Source organism: Vicugna pacos, chromosome 1, assembly GCF_048564905.1.
Source record: "Vicugna pacos chromosome 1, VicPac4, whole genome shotgun sequence".
NCBI lineage: Eukaryota > Metazoa > Chordata > Mammalia > Artiodactyla > Camelidae > Vicugna > Vicugna pacos.
In genome coordinates this window covers 111,737,873-111,758,943 of record NC_132987.1, presented here as the reverse complement: position 1 = coordinate 111,758,943, position 21,071 = coordinate 111,737,873, and the positions used below count along the sequence as shown (strand labels likewise).

At 37.8% G+C, this 21,071-nt stretch overlaps 1 protein-coding gene and 1 pseudogene across 1 annotated transcript; one reads left to right on the top strand and one right to left on the bottom strand.

Moving 5' to 3' along the window:
- Positions 1–2,808: 2,808 nt before the first annotated feature.
- On the bottom strand, positions 2,809–3,599 carry LOC140700260 (keratin-associated protein 13-1-like). Its single transcript, XM_072973450.1, has one exon. The coding sequence runs from the start codon at positions 3,553–3,555 to the stop codon at positions 3,040–3,042; it is 516 nt and encodes a 171-aa protein (XP_072829551.1). The 5' UTR covers positions 3,556–3,599; the 3' UTR covers positions 2,809–3,039.
- Positions 3,600–18,689: 15,090 nt separating this feature from the next.
- LOC107034124 (keratin-associated protein 13-2-like) lies at positions 18,690–19,555 on the top strand (annotated as a pseudogene).
- Positions 19,556–21,071: the final 1,516 nt, after the last annotated feature.

The following is a 21,071-nucleotide window of genomic DNA, read 5'->3' as shown; positions in this document are numbered from 1 at the left end:
TGTGTCTGAGGATGAGCCACTGGTTCTTTCAGAGCAGAAGGGGGCCACGCTCAACTTGCAACCAAGTGACCAGTTGGCCTTCTTGAGGAACAACACCGTCCTGGGAGTTTAGCGTTGCCCTCTGTTGCTGACAGACTGGACATTTGCCGTGACATTAACAATATCTGACTTGTAAGTGGGAACTTGTGCTATTGGGCCCATTCATAGCGTCTGTGGTCACTTATTCACATGCTCATCTTGCCACCACTGCAGGGGCTGCTGGCAAACGCTCTCTAGCATCAACTGGCAGAGTCATTTGGTCTTCTTGATTTTTCACTTCCTCTTCCATGGTGGATGCATTCTGGTAGGCATTAAAAAGAAATACAGAGATCTTCACTCTTTGAATCCACCTACATATATACGTCCATCCACATGTCTCTAGACTAGATTTCATTGTTTCAAATCCTAATACTTTCCCTTCCGCATCTCTAACTAGCTGGTCAGGTCAATTGCCACTGTTCAGGGACCTAGACATATCACCATCTGGGGCCGTTTTTTTCTTTCATACAAAGTAGATAGTCAGGTGCTGGGCATACAATTCTGCCCATAGAGAAAATATTTTTTCCCACTACAGTGTTTAAAGACATCCATGCAATGAGACAATCCATCTGCAAGCTTAGCACGGTCTTTCTCCCTCCTCATTCAGCCAGTCATTTGAGGCACCGAATGTGACCACACATGTGATCTGAGAAAAGGGTGCTGGTGGTGCAGTCCTGGGCAGTGACATGGGGGTCTGGGCTCCTTCCTGCTCACGTAGCCTGATTTCCTGTTCTGCCTTTGTTCACGCCTGTATAAGCTACTTCCATCCTCCAATGGATTGCTGCTGAGTCTCCCTGACTTTATGACTTGCAAGTTTCAGCAGAACGTAGCTGCATGATGGACAGATAGAGATGCATGGTCACTTGTCCCATGGTCGCATTTTGTATCTTTACAAGGCCCAAATAGTGTCCAAGCATCTCATTTTTCAAAGGTAGATTAATTTTCCACTGCAGGTTATAAGACCCAGTTTTACAACTTGATTTGCTTGCATTGTGATTCTCCCACTGAAGTTTGCCATAAACTCCACATTGCAGTTTTATTTTATTTTATTTTTTTTCCCACACCACAAATGCCACCAACACCATATGGTCTGCCAGATTGTCTAGCCCAACCAATGGGGCTGCTTGCATCTGAACCTAGACCAGCAGAAGCCTTTTCTGTTCTTGGCATAGAGGGAGCTGTGTATGTAGGCCACAGAGGTATTTCTACGTGGGGAGTATGTTTGTTCCAGAACCCAAAAAAGCCTACCAGATGCTCTGTTTCTTTATTAGTAGTAGGGGATATAAAAGATTTAACTGTTTATTATATTTTTTGTATTTTTATGTTATATATATAACACAAATATGTATTTTATATAAAATAAGAAAATATAACAATACACTATTTTACACAATCTTTGACAAAAACTTTGTTTTATAAAGTATTTAGGAATGTTTGAACAGATAGAAAATAGAGTGAAAGTAACCAAGCAGAAAGCCATCTTAACCGTATGACTGAGAGGAGATGAATCCTATGATTAATGTGATCCCAAACTCAAGATATCCAAATAATGAAGTGAAAGATACCTATTATACATCACTAAATTGGTTTTGCATTACTAAGCTATATGAATTATAACTTGATCCCCAATAATTCCATGAATGCAAGTACCTTTGTACCTCTCCGCTTTGTTCACTTCATTTCATCCTCTCAAAATTCTTATTCTTTCCCACACTGCTTGTGTCTTCACTTCTTATATTAGTCCCCATCTGTCATAAAATCTTGAATCTTGGTTTCATTTTAAGACTGGGACCTATAGTGAACTCTAGATCCAATTTGAGTCTTTACTTCCTTAGGTATCAAATAAGTAGTTCATAAAATGTGTGTTTCTCATGATTCTTTAGTGATCTGAAAAGTCACAAAAAGGAAAACTCTTCGAATATTGCTCTTCATCTCTGTATAAAGATACTGTCTTTTTGTTATTAGCTTTAGACTTTATCAGCATGTTACTTCTCTTAGAACTATATTGTCTTCTGAAATATTTGACCTATGGAGTAGCAGAATGGCAACATAAAACAGAAGAACAAGGGGCATGCAAATGCATGTTGAGATATAAATGGAACAATAATTTCTGATGATATGAAAGTCTTGTTTTTTTTCCAGCCTCATTTATTTGCATCTTGGATATAAGAAGGTGAAAATCTACATCTCATGAACCTAATTAATTCTTACCAGAGTTAATTGGCTTCCTTCTTACACCAATGAAGAAATTAATTATGTACAAAAGTCCTCAGTGAGACAAAGGGATATGGTTCTTTTTGCTACCCAACATTGACTGACTCAAAGAAAGCTCTTTAAACTAATGTACAAAACTTTCATATAACCTAAAAGTTTTCCCCACACAGTTGTAATTTCCAAGTTCCTTGTTTTTCTCTCTCAGTCAGCAAACATCAACGCCCCACACCCTTTGAAGGAAATGTGCTCTGTGTTGCTCCTGAGATGATCATCCATGTAAAGCCTATGCATGCGGTATAAGGATTTCAGAAAACAGCACTGTTGAAGAAGGGCACATTAAAAGCCCAAAATAAATTAGTTCAAAGCTACTGATAGTAGGTTTCTAAAGTTTGCTCTCAGAAGTGTAGTAAACTTTAACCTAAATACATTCCCCACCCTGCAAAAACAAAAACAAAAACAGGAAACACCAAAACTTAGCCAGTTAAAACTAATAACAAAATTAGCAGCATATTTGGAAGCCAGAATAAATGATTTTATTAGATTATATTCATTCCATTAATTCATCCAGTAATATTAAACATTGAGCTTAGTATATGTTACAGTGTTTTGGCCAGTATTTTATGACTGGACAAATGGTGAAGAGCAGTTGATCAGAGCTTCTTTTCTCCTGAAGATCATGAAGTTGATAAATGCTCTGTTTAGAGGTTAGACATATTGCTCAAAGCATCTGCACTCTCAACAAGCTGATCAATAGAAGCCAGACTGACAGGTTGGTCTGTAACAGGATGATTGGCAGCTCCTAGGGGCAAAGTAGGTTGGACGGTAGAAACCGAATCCATGGCTCAGAGGAGGGAAGCCACAGACTCCACAGCCCAGGGGTCTGAAGCCATGGGACCCAAAGCCCAGTGAGTAGCAGCTTCTGGACCCAGCGCCCAGGAAGCAGCCTCTTCCGGACCCAGAGCCTGGAGACCTAGCATAAGTTTTCTGGAAGGGACTGCAGAGCATGGAGGTCCTTGGGCGGTAGCAGGATGTCTGGCAGGGGCTGGATACCACATAAGACGTCTGGCACCTGATAGGCTTACAACAGGTCTCCTGACAGCCGCTGTGAAGAGAGGAGTCCTGCTGGCAGGTGCTGGGAGAGCAGAAGTCAGTGGTGTAGACCAGGTTGCTGGGGTAGGAAGAGCCACAGCAGGAGCCTGGGTAGAGCAGTGGGTCCCCAAGGGAGCGGGCGGAGAAGCTTCCAGAGCAGCAGTTGTAGGACATGGTGACAGGAGGTGTTAGTTCAAATGAGTGACAATGAGAAGATTCTGAGGTTTAATGTCACCTCCTGGACTGGGGTGTTTTTATACTTTCAGCCGTGGGTGTGGCATTCTACAGACTTACCTTTCTCATGCTTGTAATCTTTCATTTCCATATGTGTAATTCACAATATTTTCTGTAATTGCAGATGAAAAATTCCTTTCATTTCATATTTATGAGTGAATTCACCTTGTTGTTAAAGCACTAAGCTAATGACCTATTCCAATGTCAGAAATTCTATGACTATATGTCATTAATGCCATCTCATCATGACCAGGAAATCCCCTATTTTTCTCCTTGGCCAGGACTCTTTGTGCATTTGACTCTATATTTTGGCTGGGGATTGGTGCTTAATTGTAAGAGCAGGGATTAAGACAAAGTAAATTTTTTCTTTGTCAGTGGAACAGAGACATCCTATTTGTCACCAATGATCTTCTTTCCCTAAATTTATAAAATAATTTTTATATATTTTATTACACAATATCTTCTCAAATTCTTTGGAAAGGGGAAGATAGGTCAGATAAATTGAACAAGAAATATGGTGGATCACAGAGAGAACCAGGACAAGTGTTTGGAGGCAAAATGACAAAGGACGTCTAACAGAGACTCAGGGTATACCAGTTTGAGCATATGTGAAAAGACTCAAAGAGGAGTCTTTTAGAGACAAGAGGATATAAGTAGTGACTTTATGGGGTTTTCCATCTCTGTGTAATTTAAGTTAAAATATTCAGTATCAGTATCGTTTATGATTTTTCATATCTACATTGTTCTTTTTGTCACCTATATTTAAAATGTTCTATAGAGCTTGCTCTTCTGGAACAACTCCAATCAAGCAGTACCTTCGAATATTTTTACCTTCAGATTCTTTCATACAGTTTTCTTTTTCACAGCAAAACATACTTTTCCCCTACTTTACTTCTTTAAGATTATTTTTCCACTGTTAAATATCCAAATATCTTCTTTTTATAGAGATTTCCATTTCAGGCAAATCTGAACTAAAATGAAAACTGAAGCATTTTCTCCAGTTTAAAAAGACCAATAATCTCAGAGGGGAACTTGGAATTGCAGGAGGGGAAAAAGAGGACTGAAATGTAAGTAAATTTTGTCTAAATACTCATTGTGCACAATACTAATAAAATGAGTCTCAGTATATAGGTAGAAGTAAGCAGTACTAAATTAAGGATGATTGTTAAAATCTCAAGAAATTGCTTAAAAATTAAAAGCTTAGAAAACACATTGAAAAAGTAAAATTATAGCATTAAGCCATTTTCTTACCCCCTTCTAAAGCATGAAAGGGGACAAAAAGGACCATAAAAGATGTATCAAATAGCAACAAAATAGTAAATATGTAAGTAGAATCTGACTTATCAACAATTAAATCAAACACGACAAAATCATCTATAAAAAAGACCCAGAATTTCAGACTAGACTGAAAATCAAAACTATTTTCTATTTAAAATAGTTCTTCTTAAATATAAGGAAACAGAAAAGGGAAAAGTAAAAGATATATCAGGCAAAAGAAACAAAAAATGCTAGTTCTGCTTCATTCATCTCAAATTTTGCTGTATGATAAGTTTATTAGATTTTAATCAAAAACTTAATCTCACGATCTTTAAAAATTCTAAATGTTTTTCTTATGGGCTCCCAGCCACCGGGATAAAAGTCCTACTCCATGCAATGATGTGAAGGCCACACCTTTCTGAAATCTCTATTTTCCAAACAATTTCTTGAAAATAGTTGTCTTATCACAAGAGTGGCTTATGGCCGACTCAAGGCAGGACCCGTCTTTATAAAAATAATGAAGTCAGCAAAATGTGTCTATAGTGACAGATCCTTCTGGCTGTCCTGCCAAGCTGCAATGATATGCTCTTCCCTTCTCTGTACCTCTCTAACCCTCCTGACATCAATGTGGTCATCAGTGATAGCTGTTGAAATAACAGATCACAAAATCTTAGCTTCTCTATCAAATCCAGCCCACATAGGTTTGTTTATTGCAAACTACAGGTCTCCATAGGATTTTTATTAAACTCCAGATTAGTTGCTAATATTTGAAAATCAAAAGAATTCACATAAAAGGTGGATTTGTGCCTTTCAAAATTTCTGAAAATCTGGTGACACCGGGCTGTTTTGCTTGCTGTTGCTTGGAACTGGATACAAGCTGCTCCATGCCTCCAGGGCGTGCGTCCTCTAACACCCAACCACAGCAGCCACTCCTTAACTTCAGTCACCAGTAGTCAGCAAGCCTGCACTACTGTTTTGTTGTGCTAGTTAATGTCTCTATCATCAACAGAGCAATGAGTGATAAACTTTACAGAGCAATGAGCGATAGACTTTGGAGTTTAAGGCAATTTGTGAAAACAAACTCCCCTGTGTACTTGAAGGATAGTCTTCCACATTTAACAGGAAAATATCATGCATCTGTGTTGATGAATTAGAATATAAAACATCAGTTATGAGGCAAATTACAACTCAACTGGACCACCTCACTTCTGTGATCCTCTGATTTAAAATGCTCTATATGCCAGAAGAATTTGAGTTGGTTTTTATATACTGGGCAAAGACTTAAATCAGTGATGTCCATGAACCAACCTAAAAATAAATTCATAATTTTTAAAAAGCCCAGGTGATTGATTCCTTCCCAGGTTGCTCCACATGTGATTTGACCATACTATCATTGTTAAATTAAAGGTTTAACATCTAGCCAGGAGCCCATAAGAGATGCTCATAGACGTCTAAAATCATACTGCATGCATGACAAGTGCAACCACTTTTGTACAGGAATTGTCTTTCCAAGAATACAAAGCATAACATTAAAAATAGCGAAAAGGAAATCTGTTTTCTGTTTATAACATCATCATTCTATTGTGATGGGCAGTTCCTGCTAATAATATGCTGTACCCCTTCTTCTTGCCACTGCACAAATATAATAGCTGTGACAGATGCTGTATTTGGGAATGTTGAAGATGGATTTGGTAGCATTAATATCCATCCTGCAAGATGCAGCGTCTTAGGGATTGAACAAAAGCTGCCTGTCACTACCCAGTGGCACCGTGATGGCCTCATGGTGACTACTAATGATTCACTATAAATACGGACAAGAAGAACAGCAGTTTTGATGGACTACGATAGCTACAATTGGGAGGCAGAATAAAAAGGATGTTTCAGTTAAAAGTCAAATGAATGGCATGTGAATATATGAGTGAGACTAAAGCAATCTTTGGCATTCCATGAATATATGTCTATTGACTGTAAAGAGAAGTTAGACAGCAGATATCTTAAATGAAATAAAGAGTGTAAGAGGCTCTGTGAATATTAGCTCCTTTTTGTTTGTTCTTTCTTTGACTGGGCAGCTGAATGAGGGTTGACAATATCTATTAACAGATTTGGAAGTTTTTCCACTAGGAGGTGTGGGTCGGGTAAGACCCATGGGCTTGGATTTATCCAGCTGGTATCAAGTTTTGGACTAGAGGGAAGTAGTGAGATGGGGGAAAGAGAACAAGAAGGAGACGTGTGTGTGAGCACCTTTCCTCTCCTGCTGCTTTGTAAAGGTTTGGACTCATTCTGATCTTGGGGTGTCATCATCCCCTGCCTCATTTCTCTTTACCCAAAATCTCTGCTGGTTGAAGGCGTGGTGAGTGGCTTCACAGAAGGCAGCTTTGCATTTTCTCTGCATTTGTTCATCTAACCACTGGAAGGTAACCTAGGGTTGAGTGAGCTTTCTGCTCCTCGATCTTCATCTCCAGAGGTAGGGGTAGGCAGGTTGTGGTGGGGTAAGGGTAAGGACTACATGGAGGGGAGAGCAGAACAAAGGATGCTAAAGAGGAAGAGTTTATTCTAGGGTGCTTTTGTATTTTCAGAGGCTTCAAATTAGAGGATACTTGAGGTTTCTTTGTTTCCTGCACTTGTTCACCCTTGTAATTAGGCAGGTGCCCTAGACTGAAATGGAGCCCAGTTATCTCTGGAGTGGACTTGTTTTATTGTGCTCAGTTGGTTGAACATGGCAGCAGATGGACGGTTGGAGGCACAGACATGGCAGAGGCGATGGGATCCCAAAGTCTGTTGGAGACAACTGGAGAGCTCTGACACCTGGGAAACTTTTATCTAGGGTTTTTGTTTTGGTTTTCTTGCTTAACTTGAGGTGTAAATTGTTTAACTCAGTTTATTCATTTTACCATTTCATTGCTCAAATTCTATGAGGCTAAAATTTGGTTCTGGCAACATTTGCTGGTGTCAGAGTAGACTAAGGTCTTGATAAGAGTGGTTAGAGGGCTGCAACCTTAGTTCAGCCCATTTATTCCCAGGAAAGTGTTAGGCACAGGGTTCCTTCTTTCTGTCCTGTAATCTTTCTCGATATTGATTTTTAAACTTATCTTAATACCAGGATTTGATTTATTTTTAAAGACTTGGAATTTAAGACGAACACATAAGGTAATCTCAGGGCACTGTGGAATGGGGTATGTTTCATCACTCAAGATTTTGAACTCTAGTGAATTAAAACATAGATCTCAGAGTCCCACCAGCACAATGAGTTGCTCTGGGGAGGGAACCACCATTGCAATTAAGGAACAACTTAAGGTAGACAATAAAGCACAGTCTGCTGTCAGAACCCTGGGATGCAGACTCTGGCCTGCTTTCTCAGCACGGCTATTTGTGCCATTGACCCGAGCACTTCTTGCCCAGCTTTTCTCATCTGCGATGTGGGAATAATAGTACTTCCTTCGTTGGATTACTATGGGCATTAAAGGAGGAAATGCATGCAAAATATCCAGAGCATGGCCTGGCAATTAGGAAGGAATATATGTAAATCTCTGCTCAAATAAATAAAACACTTCCCACGTGGTGCTGAGGAATCAAATTTATGAATCACAGCTATAAAATTCTTAAGTACATTTTTATCGTCTGAGCCATTCTTTGGCAAAAGAGTAAAATGTTTCTGATTAAATGAGAAACGTGGAATTTCAAAGAATACCGTTGATTAAAAATAACAGCATGACAACTACAATCCTGTGGAGAAAGCACTGCTTCAAACCTTTACGGGACTAGTCAGCAGCTCAGCAGCTCGAAGCCAGTGATGAATGACTTCCTAACTGAATGGCTTCCTGTTGTGCTCACGTGCTCTGTCTCTTCTTTTATCTTTCCTTCTCTAACTTCCTTTTCTTTCTCATTTCCATCCATCTCTTAATTTCTCCTTTTCCTCCTCCCCATTCTCTCTTTTCTCCCCTTTCTATTTCATTTGCCATCCATCTTGGCTTAGCTTTCTGAACTGGTGACACTCTCAAGGAAATATTTCTATTTGTTTCATGGATTGAGGAAAATGGATGCTTCTCTGTGTTTATTTTCAAGAGTAGTTAAACATTTCTGCTCATTTCTCTTGAAATGCTTGAAATGCAATTAGCTGTATTGCTATTTGGTTTAATTTTAGATCGGAAATCACTGAATGAAAAATTTCCAGCTCCCATTTTAAATGTTGAAACCTCAGTGCAGGAGTGCCTTTTTCATGGGATATTCCTGAAAGTAAACAGTTTCAAGATGATTTGCAGCTGGGACCCTGGTGAACCTGTGCTCACGGCTGTCCACATCTGACTTCCACAGCATTAGTCTGTTTCCTGCAGGGTGCTTTAGGAATCTGCAGCTTTGTGCGTCACATCTTAATCCACCAGACCGGAAGGACCTAGATGAGAAGGATAATGTCCTTTTCTCAGTGTCTGTTTCGCAGAGGTCTTTCAGTAACATTTATTAAAAAGATGAATACAGGCACTCAGTATTGACTTGATTATTTTTACAGTTTGACAGTTGAAAATACGTGATTATTGCCTCATGCACTGAGATTTTGCTGCCTGGTACCTCAGGAAACAGAAACAAAAGAGCAAGGTATCTTGTCAATGTGAGATGGCAGAGAGTGGGAGGTGGCAGGGGGCCCTGCTGGGTTGCATGGGGATTATTGTATTACTGGCTGTGAAAACAGCCACCTTCATTCCATAAATGAGAAAGGAATGATCCGTGTCTCTTAAGGAAATGAATAAAACATATTCAGCCATGTCTCTGCAGGGGAAGATTAATTTTATTTTAATTAGATAACTGATTAGTAAGACCCCAGAGGACTTTACCAGGATGTTTTCTTTGTATATCACCCCTGATGATGTCTTTATAAAGCGGAAAATTCACTCCAATTCCTCACTAAGCCCAAAGAATGCTGAAATTGGGAAACTATAGCTGATCAACTTGGTACAATGCCTCTTTTTCTACTTTTAATGACTACTTGTCTCTGCTTATGACTTGAACTGCGCCGTCCAAAATTCATAGGTTGAAGTCGTATCCTCAATACCTCCTAATATGACTTTATTGTAAAAATAAAGTCTTTAGAGACATGATCGAGTTACCGTGAGGTCATTATTGTCAAAAGACGTGGTGGTCCTCGTTTCTCAAGAACTGAGTGACTCCCTATGCCCAGTGTCTACCTAGTTTCTTCTGGCCACCAGGGAAACTTCCAGCCATCCTGTGCCCACTTAGGAGTGCCTTCTTCATTTGTCTATCCGGAAGATGAGACTGTAAGTTTGGGGCTGTGGACTCTGTGGTTTCCAGTCTCTGGGCTGTGGATCTGGGACATTTCCCACCACTAGTGATGAACGTGGCTACCTTGACAGTCCTACTGTTTTCTCCAGGAGAGGTCAGTTCATTTTATTCTCAACAATCTGTGTTCAGAGGTCTACAAGTCAAGATGACACATTTCTAAGCTCTCAAACAACTCATTTTAAAGCACTTGATTACTAAGGAAATATCACATCTCCTAACTCAGGAGCTGCCTATCAATTTCCAAGAGATTAGACCTTCAAAAGCCATCATTTATCACTAACAAAAGCTTTTTAATTCACCAACAACCAATGCTCCTACAAGAAATCTGCAAATTGTTACTTCTGAAATCCTCTCCCTCTCTTCCCTCCCACCTCTCCCCTTCTCTTCCTCTCCCTTTCTCAGAGCACATTTTATTTTTCCTACTTTCTGGATCATCTCTTTCTAGGATGTCACAAATGAATAGAAAGATTTCAGCTTATTTTACAATGGTTTGCTTAACTTAGCACAAAAATCAGGTTCATGTGCCTATATTTATTTTAGTGTGTTCTGTGTGTCTTTAGTCATTTATCTTTGGCATGAAAATACATTGATCCTGCTTCCCCCAAAGAATACCATGTAGCTGTGAGATACAGAATTTCTGGAGAATATGCAAGCCAGGTGCCCCAGATACTGAAATCATTGTTATAGTTAGATTCTCCATTATCTCTCTTTTTTTTTTCTTTTTTCCTCTCTTGGTCTCTATCAAAACTTGGAGCCCCAAGCAAGATTTTTTTTTAAAGTCCAAACGATAAATAGCTTCTCCCCATCCCTTGTGAGATAAAGCAATGAGTACAACTTAAGAAATGTGCTGAGAAAAGATCTTTCTTTTGTGCTAGCTGTTCCATTTGAGACCTAAGTGTTATCTCAAAGAAGCAGAATCCAAATTCAACCTAAAGTCAGAATACAGTTCTTGTCATCCAGAAATCTATTTCTGGCTCCTAACAGAGTCAGAATTTGGGAGAATTTGGGAGTGGATTTGATACTAATAATTCAGATGTTATTCATTAAACACTCATTTGTTTATGTATCTCTGGATCAACTCATCTGCTCACAATGAATAAAATATCTACTCTGTGTAAGAAACTCATAAGAAATGAATAGAATGAATGAGTAAATGAAAAGATCAGTTTTAGAGTAAAACAAACTTGAACTTGAATCTTAATTCCATTACTTATAAAAGTGCTCTTACATAAGTTGCTAAAATTTTTTTTGTCTCTGCTTCTACATCTGGAAAATGAGAACGATAATGACATGCGTTTCTTGTTTGTTAAATTAATTGAATTAGTTTGTAGATGTAAAATTCCTGGCATACGGTTGCTTTTGTTGTTTGATACATATTGCACCTTCCACTTTCTTTCCTTCCCATCTAACTTCTGTACGACTCCAAATCCTTTTCTTTGATCTCTCTTTACCTAGAAAGACTTTCTAAACTTAATTTTCTCACCTTCTTAATGTTTGTGTCTATGCTCTGTCCTATATAACCTTGCTTTTGACAATTAGGAGTCCTGAACTTGTTTCTTTATGACTTCGTAGGCTTATAAAGCATTTTTGCATGGCATGCAAATTAGAAATTAAAATAATTTTCAGGGTTGACTCAAAATAGTGTGAAGTTGACAACTATATTTGAACCAAGGGAATCTTGTCAGAAAAGCTAGAAAGCCTTCATGAGAACTGTTACTTGAGGTGGTTCTGAAGTTCAGCTCTTTGGAGTTCAGTTGAATCAAAAGAAGAGGAAGTTATTAAGGAAGGATTCAAGGATTTGTAAAATGGTAGAGAATCAGGATGGAAGATTTTGTTTTTCTAAATAATATAGAACATTTTTGGTATCATGGAAGCCTAGGGGGCATGAATTTGTAGTAGATTTTAGGTATGGATTTTTCTGGTTTGGTTCAATCATACACAGGTAACAGTCTAATTAAAGTTTCGTTTCAACAGAATTGGATAACTGGAACCAAAAGTAGGTCCTGAGAACACTCCAACCCTAATCATTCCAAAATTTCTCACTTTGTTCTTCTAATATTTCTTCATTGTTTATCCTTCCTCTAATCTTTTACTCTCTTCACTCTCAGCCATCTTATCCATCTTTCTTATTACTGACACTGTACAATTAAGGATGTAGATTCAACATAAGTTACTACAAGATATTGAATATAGTTCCCTGTGCTATACAGTATGAACTTTTTTTAAAAAATCTGTTTTATATCTATTAGTTAGTATCTGCAAATCTTGAACTCCCAATTCATCCCTTCCCACCCCTTCCCTCCTGGTAACCATACGTTTGTTTCCTATGTCTGTGAGTCTGTTTCTGTTTTGTAGATAAGTTCATTTGGCTTTTTTTTTTATATTCCACATATAAGTGATATCATATGGTATTTTTCTTTCTCCTTCTGGCTTATATTCAATATCTTGTGCTAACTTACGATATAAAAGAAGAGTATGAAAATGAATATATGTATGTTCATCTATGACTGAAGCATTAGGCTGTATGCCAGAAACTGACACTTTGTAAACTGACTATACTTCAGTAAAATATATATATATATACACAAAAAATAAAAAAAATTAAAAATTAAAAAATAAAAAGAGTGTAGACTCAGATAAAGCTAAGATGATATATAGTCTCTGCTCATCTATAAGGGGATATAAATTATTATAGAACTACTGTGAATCAAATAGGAGAACTTATTAACCATGTGTAATGCTTAGCGCAATGTCTGGTCCATATAAAATGCTTGTTGCATGTTCTTCACTATTGTTATTTTATTAAGAGAGAAAATTGAGATTCTACATTGTGTTCAATAATTAGTCATTAGACTGTCTAATCTATTTTACCTGCTTTTAAAAAAAAGAACTAGGAATACTTTCCTGGATGTTTTGAGTTTCAAAGAAGTCTCCAGGACTCTCACCTGCTGAAGTGAGGGAATGATAGCTAATCCAGTGATGTCATAGTTAAGATCTGAATAATCACATGCATAGCGAGCGAAAATTCACATTCTATGGCAAATGGCAAATATAGTTTGCAACTTTAACTGAACAAGGACATCTTAACAAATATGTCTTCCTATGTAACAAAGATTCATAGCTTTCATGTTCCAAAGTCAAGAGTTCTTAAACTATTATAATAAACATTTCAGTATCATGGGAAATTAATTTGTACTTTTTGGTAAATAAAGACATTATGATGAGGTTTAGAGTATATATAGATTTAGTTTATATTGAATAGCACTGGTTTGTGAATATTTTAAAACATTCTCTCTTGTATGTGTAAATAAGATGAATGTCTTTGCCATATGATGCTTTACTTTTGCAAAACACTTGTGTCAAAAGCCTCTTAATTTTTTTTCTCTGTAAGTGCTGTTGAGGTTTTAAAGCTTGCAACATTAAATATGACTTGATCCAGGTGACTCAAAGATACTGAGATTTCCAAAAATTCTATATTATCGATATTTTGGAAACAAATACTAAATCAACAAAAGGAGAACATAGAAGAGTGACAAATAATCATGATGTTCTGATGAAGGCATTGTTTGCTAACACTGTTTAATGCCTGGTGATACCTGATTTGCAGATACTGTTTAATGCCTTGATAACCATGTGTAATGATTAACTTTAGTGTTTCCACGTGGCTCAGCCATGGTTTCCAGTTGTCTGTCAAACACCAATCCAGATGTTGTTGTAATTAGCATATAAATCAGTAGATTCTGAGTAAAGCAGATCACCTTCCATAATGTGGGTGAGTTTCGTCCAATCAGTTAGAGGCCTTAAAAGCAAAGACTGACATTTCTTGAAGAAGAAATTCTTCAGGCTTCAACATGGAAACCCTGCCTGAGGTTCTAGCCAGCTGTGCTATAGGATTGACTTAAGACTGCCTCATCAGGCTGAATTTCTAGCCTGTTGGTATGTTCTGTAGATTTCAGACTCGATCATATAAGCCAGTTTATAAGAATAAATCTCTCTTTCTGTCTCTGTATAAACACACACTCAAGATATACCTACAAGTTATATATAAATGTGTGTGTGTGTATACATATCTTGTATAAAGATAAACATTTTATCTGTGTATATATACACTCACATGTCCATTATATACATTAATCACATGTATGTTTCTGTTTCACTGGAGAACTCCAATACACTCTCCAAGAAATAGATGATTTCTTTAATGTTTGTTGTCAGTATCCTCTCTAACCAAATTAAACATGTGCTTCTTGAATCTTGTTTGAACTTCACTAGGGACAGAATGTAACTTCCTTCACAAGCAGCCAACGAACAGGAATATAACCAATATTTTATAATTACTTTAAATAGAATATCATCTATAAAAATATTAAATCATTAAGTTGTACCACTGAAACTAATATAACATTGTAAATCAACTATACTTTCTTTAATTGAAAAACAAGCACAAGTAAATAAAAATGTAGTCATTTGAAAACTCAAGGAGACTGAATTATCAGAACATGAATTTTACCTTGGGGTCAGAGAATTTTGCAATTATCAGGACCTTTAGCTGCCATCTAGTCATACCTCTGATCAGATATGAAATAGCCAAAAGTAAGTGGCTGTAATGCAGTGTTATTTCCATCATAATATACTAAAACGAATCTTTATCAGTGTAAGAAATCAGACATTGTAATCCATGGTTTCACACACTAGCATCTCCTTGGTAGGTTACATAATGTTTAATTCTGTGAAATACGTGCTTTGCTCAATTCCTAGTTAGGCTCTGTTTCTGTTTTGCCCACAGTGCTGAACTTAAGCAAACAAAACAAGAAAGAGCTTAGAGTTGACTATGTTACTGGACTCCTTTTCTGGTTGGCTAAGAATTTTTTCCAGCTTAGGCACATCTTTGAAAAATTTTAAGATGGAGATTTGAGAACTGAGCTTTGGAAACAGAAAAGGAGTTGGATATTTTTCAGTCCTCCTAGAATAGTCAGAAGTATTTATCAGCTGACAAGCCAACTGAAGATCAAGGACTTCCACTAGCCTCCACCAGTTAAATGATCCATCCAGCATCCAGGGAATGATCTTCGCTTCAGATGCAAGGTGAAACCTATCACCACATTCTGCCACCTTAGTAACAGACTGCTAAATGTGGCACCAAGAGCAAGTGAGGTAGGACATTGGCCATGCATGTCTGTAAAAGATAATGGCAGTCAAAGAACTAGAGCCATCTGTTCAGCTGGAGGCCATCACATTTAATAGGATTCAAAAGATGTTTGGTTTCTTAAAAAAAAAAAACTTTTAATAAAGATAAGCAATAAAATTTGATTTGAATAAATGTCTGAAAGAGGGCAGGAATATTTGTATTTTATTTTTTAAAAATGGTTTTCATTTTTCAACAGGTAAATTTGAGTGTAAGACGATCAGAGATGCCTGTAAGCAGAACCCATTAGAAGTCAGCTACACTGGTCCTTCCACTTAAAATAAAAGTTATGGGGGCAGAAGATAGCGCAGTGGTAGAGTGCGTGCCCAGCAAGCACAGGGTTCTGGGTTCAATCCCCAGTACCTCCTTTGAGAATAAACAAATAAATAAAACCTAATCACCCCCCATACAGTGCTGTATGTCAATTATATCACAATAAATGGAAGGAAAAAAATTAATGAAATAAAAAAGTTATGAATGATTCAGTCTGGAAATGGGGCCATTTGAAGCAGGAAAAAGGAGCAGTGATACAAGAGGAGGGTCAGTCTCAAGAAGAATCTCTAACAGTGAGGCAGGATGGTCTCTGGAAAAGCAGCCGCCCAGGACAGACTTGCACACGTGCCTGGGAGAGAGGCCAGGGCAGAGGGGCCAAGCGGTTTATCTCAAGTTCCTTACAGAGAAGTGGTCTTTTAACTCATTCTTAGCAATAATGTTTAACAGATAGGTCATCTGCTGGGTGAGAGAATTAGGAAAGTAAAATCTTAGTGAAGAATAGCTGTTATGAAGGAGAACCTTTGGGGAAGGGGTAATCCAAGGATCTTGTAGGTCTAGGTAAGGTGGTTTAAGGCCACAGAAGAAAAGTGAACAGGAAGGGATAAAGGGGTAGGTAGGAACACGTGGATTTCCGCTCTTTTTATTGTTACTTAGTATTTGCCTCATTAGGAAGACAGTCAAAGAGTCAAAGACTCTGAAAACACATTGCAAAACGGATTGTCATCTTTAAGACTGAGCTGCATTAATACGGTGACCTGGTAAAACCATCACTATTCAAGTGATTCAGATCATAATCTCCTTGTGGCCGGTAGACACGCTAATGTTTGTTTTATTCTATGTAATGTCGGTATTCCATAGTCCTCTATTTCTCAAAAAAAAATTTCCAATATTGCATTTTTCCTCTGACTTATTCAGATAGTGATTTTTTTCTTTTCCTCTTAAACAAACTGCCTGTGTATACAAAGCACACAGAGTATTTTATTAGTTCCTGGATGCACTTCTCAACTGTTCAAGCCATTCTAGTTCTGCTTTGCTTTTTCTTCCTTTCAGAGGGACACATTTATTAGCATTTATGAGTTATTCATTAGCATTTGTACAAAGTGCACCAATGACTCTAATGAAAAATGTTAAGCTAATCAGGAATGAGTTGGGGGGAATGTTAATTGGAAATGACTTATCCCCAAGTTGTTTAAATGTTAATACCCAGACACAGGGAGCTGGCCTAGAAAAGCAAGAACTTCTGCATATTAGAACATCTTTTTTTTGTTTGTTTGTTTGTTTTTTAGCAGAATCAACTATTAATAGGAAGAGAAAAGTATTACCCATTCTAAAGGAGTTAAGGGCTGGCATTATAAGGATTCCCATGTGTTGGGGGTGGCACATACATCTTTAGTAAATTTAATAGCTATCCGCTTGTAAAGCATAGCTTATTTTACTTCAGTGAATCAGAGTGACGGTTTAAGTATTGCACAAGGGCACTTCACGTGATGCATGCCACATTTTGGATTCTGCATGGGAGAGATAATCATAAAACAAAGTAACTAAGTGCTCTGAAGCAGCGTGCTTTGGAATAAAGCAACTTAGTTTTCAGGTAGTTAAGGAGCTCTCTCTTCAATGACAATTGTGAATGCCATTTCCCTTAGTTAAAACAAATAAAATGTTAGATTCAAAAGAAGACAAATGGGCACATACCAGACAAAGAAAGCCCTTTTTCTTTTCTTTACCCCTCATTAATCTAAGTATGGATTGCACTGGTTCTTTTCTCTTTCTTAGGCTAGAAAGTAAAATATACTTTAAATGTATAAAGGCCAGTGATGCATGGAATTCTACTAGTGAGCACTATTCAATGCAAATATTCTTAGGAGAAGTAAATAAGGCTTTATTAGGCATTTATATCTTCATATAAATAAACTTAATAGCTTCTCTTCTGAGACAACTTAAAGTTGAATTTGCTTTTATTTTTGCAGAGTATTTGAATCTTGACTCTGCAAAAGGAGACCATGGTTCAGCTTCAATTTTGTTTCTAGCTTACTGAGCAATTAGAAGAAGTCTATTGAACCTCTCTGAGACAATTTTTTATGTGTAGGTTGACCAGAGGATTTTAAGGACCCATGTAGCTCTAATATTTCAAGTTAGTTATTTCAGAGAATGTTAACCATTCCTAAAATTTTAAGTATAAATAAATAATTGCAACTAAGAATCTGTCCTTCCATCAAAGAATAAAACAAGACAAAAAAACTATGAACTTGTTTAGGGCATAAACAGAGAATAATGCCTGCTACAAGACAGGCATATCAGAAAATATATGGAGAGATTCAGGTCTAGTAAACACTTCTATTCAAAGTCTCACTACGAGTTGCATTTATTGTTTCCTAAAAGAGCATCCTCTAAGGAAACATTTTAGGCTCCCATTCATTTTAATAAAGTCCATTGGCCTGAACACCGAGGATGCTATCTGCACCCCTTAATTCTGATCATGAGCGCAAGACATGAGTAATCCAACCATATCACAGAGAAGGCAGGATGAGAGCTTTGCCAATGAATCCACAATTTAATTAAGCTAAATTAATGGCTATCAAGAATTATACGGATTAATTCAAGTAGAAAAAAGTAAAGGTTTCAGTGGATAGATTAGTGAGACTATTCAATGGTGTTAACATTTGGAGAAATACATTATAATTTGCTTGCGAAGAAAAAGATAAGCTATTTTGAAATGCTAAAACTGATGCTTCTGATACCTAATGGACGTGAAGGGAAAGTATGTCACTCCCGCTGGTAGGACAAGGACACACTGCACACGTGAGTAAAAAGGGGGAGGATATTTAGAAGTGTGAGGGCTCCTAATTTTGAAGGTCAAATCACAGCAAATTCCTGGGGAAAGGAACTGAGTAGTTTCTTTCCAAGTGTATCAGAGTGATTCAAGTACTATAAAGTATGTGAAGATGTGATAAATTGGACTTAAGCAATAACCTAGAGAAGTATGCTTGTATAAAGCGGTGAGCAAGGAGGAGCAGGCATCCATCTGGACAGTGACGCATCCAGGTCTAAGAGTATATATACACTAGAAGGTCAGGTCGTGACACTGAAACTCAGTCTCCTCAGTGTAACTCAGCTGAGCTCACACCTCCTGTCACCATGTCCTACAACTGCTGCTCTGGAAACTTCTCCTCCCACTCCCTTGGGGGCCACCTGCGCTGCCCAGGCTCCTCCTGTGGCTCTTCCTACCCCAGCAACCTGGTCTACACCACGGACCTCCGCTCTCGCAGCACCTGCCAGCCCTCCTGTGTGGTGTCCAGCCCCTGCCAGAGGTCCTGCTACCGCCTGAGGACCTCCACGCTCCGCAGTCCCTGCCAGACAACTTATGCTGGGTCTCTGGGCTGGGGGTCTAGCAGAGGCTGCTCCCTGGGTTCTGGATCTAGAAGCTGCTGCTCCCTGGGCTATTGATACAGAAGTTCCTCCTTATTGGGATGGGGATCCGGTGTCCTCAGACCCCTGAGTTTTGGAGCCCATGTCTTCCCTTCCCTGAGCTATGGATCCAGACTTTGTCTTCCAACAAAAGTTTGGCTTCCAGGAGCTGCCAGCCTTCTTGCTATGGGCCAGTTTATAGATCAGCTTTCTGTAAATCAGCTTGTTGAGTTTCTGGACCTTCTGAGCAAAATGTTTCAGTCTCTTCTTAGAACTGCTATCATAGCCTTTTCCAGCAATGTTAGCTAATCCATCTCACCATCAGCTCTTCACCCTTTCTCAGTCATCAAGCACCGGCTGACAGACTAGTTCTTTCAAATGGTGAAATTAATGAATGACCAAAGTATTGAGTTCAATGTCTGTAATTTTGTTAAAATAGTTAATTCAGAATTACATAAATTATTCGTATACAATATGTAGAAATTCTCTTTTGCTTGACCTAATAAACTTATTCACCTTTGCATCTGATATGTTCTCATTGTTCTTCATTCATTTTAAGGGTTTGATCTGTCATCTATCTTTGGGGCTCTGGGCCCTCAGAGTCCTTTCCCTGGGAATAGTTTAGATTTCCCCAGCAAGTGGTGTTGGGACTGGTATATGGGAAGTTCTCTCTAGCCACTGCCTAAGAGCTAACAGGTGTACATGTCTTCCACAATCAAAGCTGGTAGGATTTTTATTCTTGACAGTATGCTCATAATGCAGTCAACATTCTCATTGTGTTTTCAATGAGGACACCTTATGCTGACAACCATATTTGATTTTGATCTTATGTTTTCAAAGCAGTATAAGTTAGAGTTTGTCCAGAAGATGTCAACTTGGTGATGAAATATTTATAAAATACATTATATAAAATATTTATATAAATCTGATGTTTTTGTAAGAAAAAGAGAAACTATGAAGACCACTGATTAGAGGACATTATGGTTGTATTTAAATGCATGGGAAATGGATTATTATAAAGTGTGTATGTGAGAGAGAGAGAGAGAGAGACAGAGAGAGAGAGAGAGAGAAAGAATCTAAAAATTTTAAACTGTGAGTAATGGGAAAAGAGTTGTAGAAACATGTTGGCTGGTTGTAAATATATATATGAATTATAAATTTATAGAATTATAATCTGGGTACATTTCTTTGAGGTTTTTGAGTTCCTCAACAAGTAGAAAATCCATAAGCCCTCTTTGTTTTTGGTTAGTGACTTCTGCTTTGAATTGGAAGAATAATTAGATTACTTCCAATGCTCTGAATCTAATAACTTGTTTCAGTATCCTTGGAATTCACTGCTCAACTGATAGTAAAGAGAAAATACATTCTTGTAAGATACTATTCAGATCTGAAACAGGACACTTTGTGTTCATTTTAATGTGAGCAGATTATTTGTCTCGGAGGCTAAACGGAGAGTCAGAATTCAGTTAAAACTTTTTTTTACAACATATTTAGTAGTAACTCAGCATGATTGAGAGAGTAACTCTCCAAGATTATCATTTGCTCCAGTCATGTGCTATGAGGGTTTATTAATTTGTCTTCCTTCTTCCTCGAGCTTTTCCTGGTTGAATCTGAGAAAAGATTGGCTTTTTCCTCATATATACGAGACAGTTATGGGCTAAACAGGAAGGTGTGGGAATAAGGCCCTCTGTGCACAGAATTCTGCTCAAGAGACAGAAAAGAAAGAAGTAGAGAAGAGGGACACAGAAGTTCCTGCTGGTACAAAAGCGTCTGGTTCCCAGCACCTTTAAGCCAGCTTTTCTAGCCCTCCATGCACTCTGATTATATGAACCAATAAAGTCTTCTCCTTGTTTAAACTAATTAAAATAAAATAAGATTTCTGTCACTCACATCCAAAGAGTTACAATTAATCATGATGTGTCATACAGATGCAGAATTACTCATGGACTTTGGTGTAAACAGGCATATAAAATTTTTATTAGTAAGACAAAAAAGATCCTGTGAGTCTGAATTACTGCCATTAGCACTGAACAAGAGTTCTTCT

Coding starts and splice junctions, on each gene's coding strand:
- LOC140700260 (XM_072973450.1), bottom strand. CDS start 3,555: ATGTCCTACAACTGCTGCTCTGGAAGCTTCTCCGCCCGCTCCCTTGGG.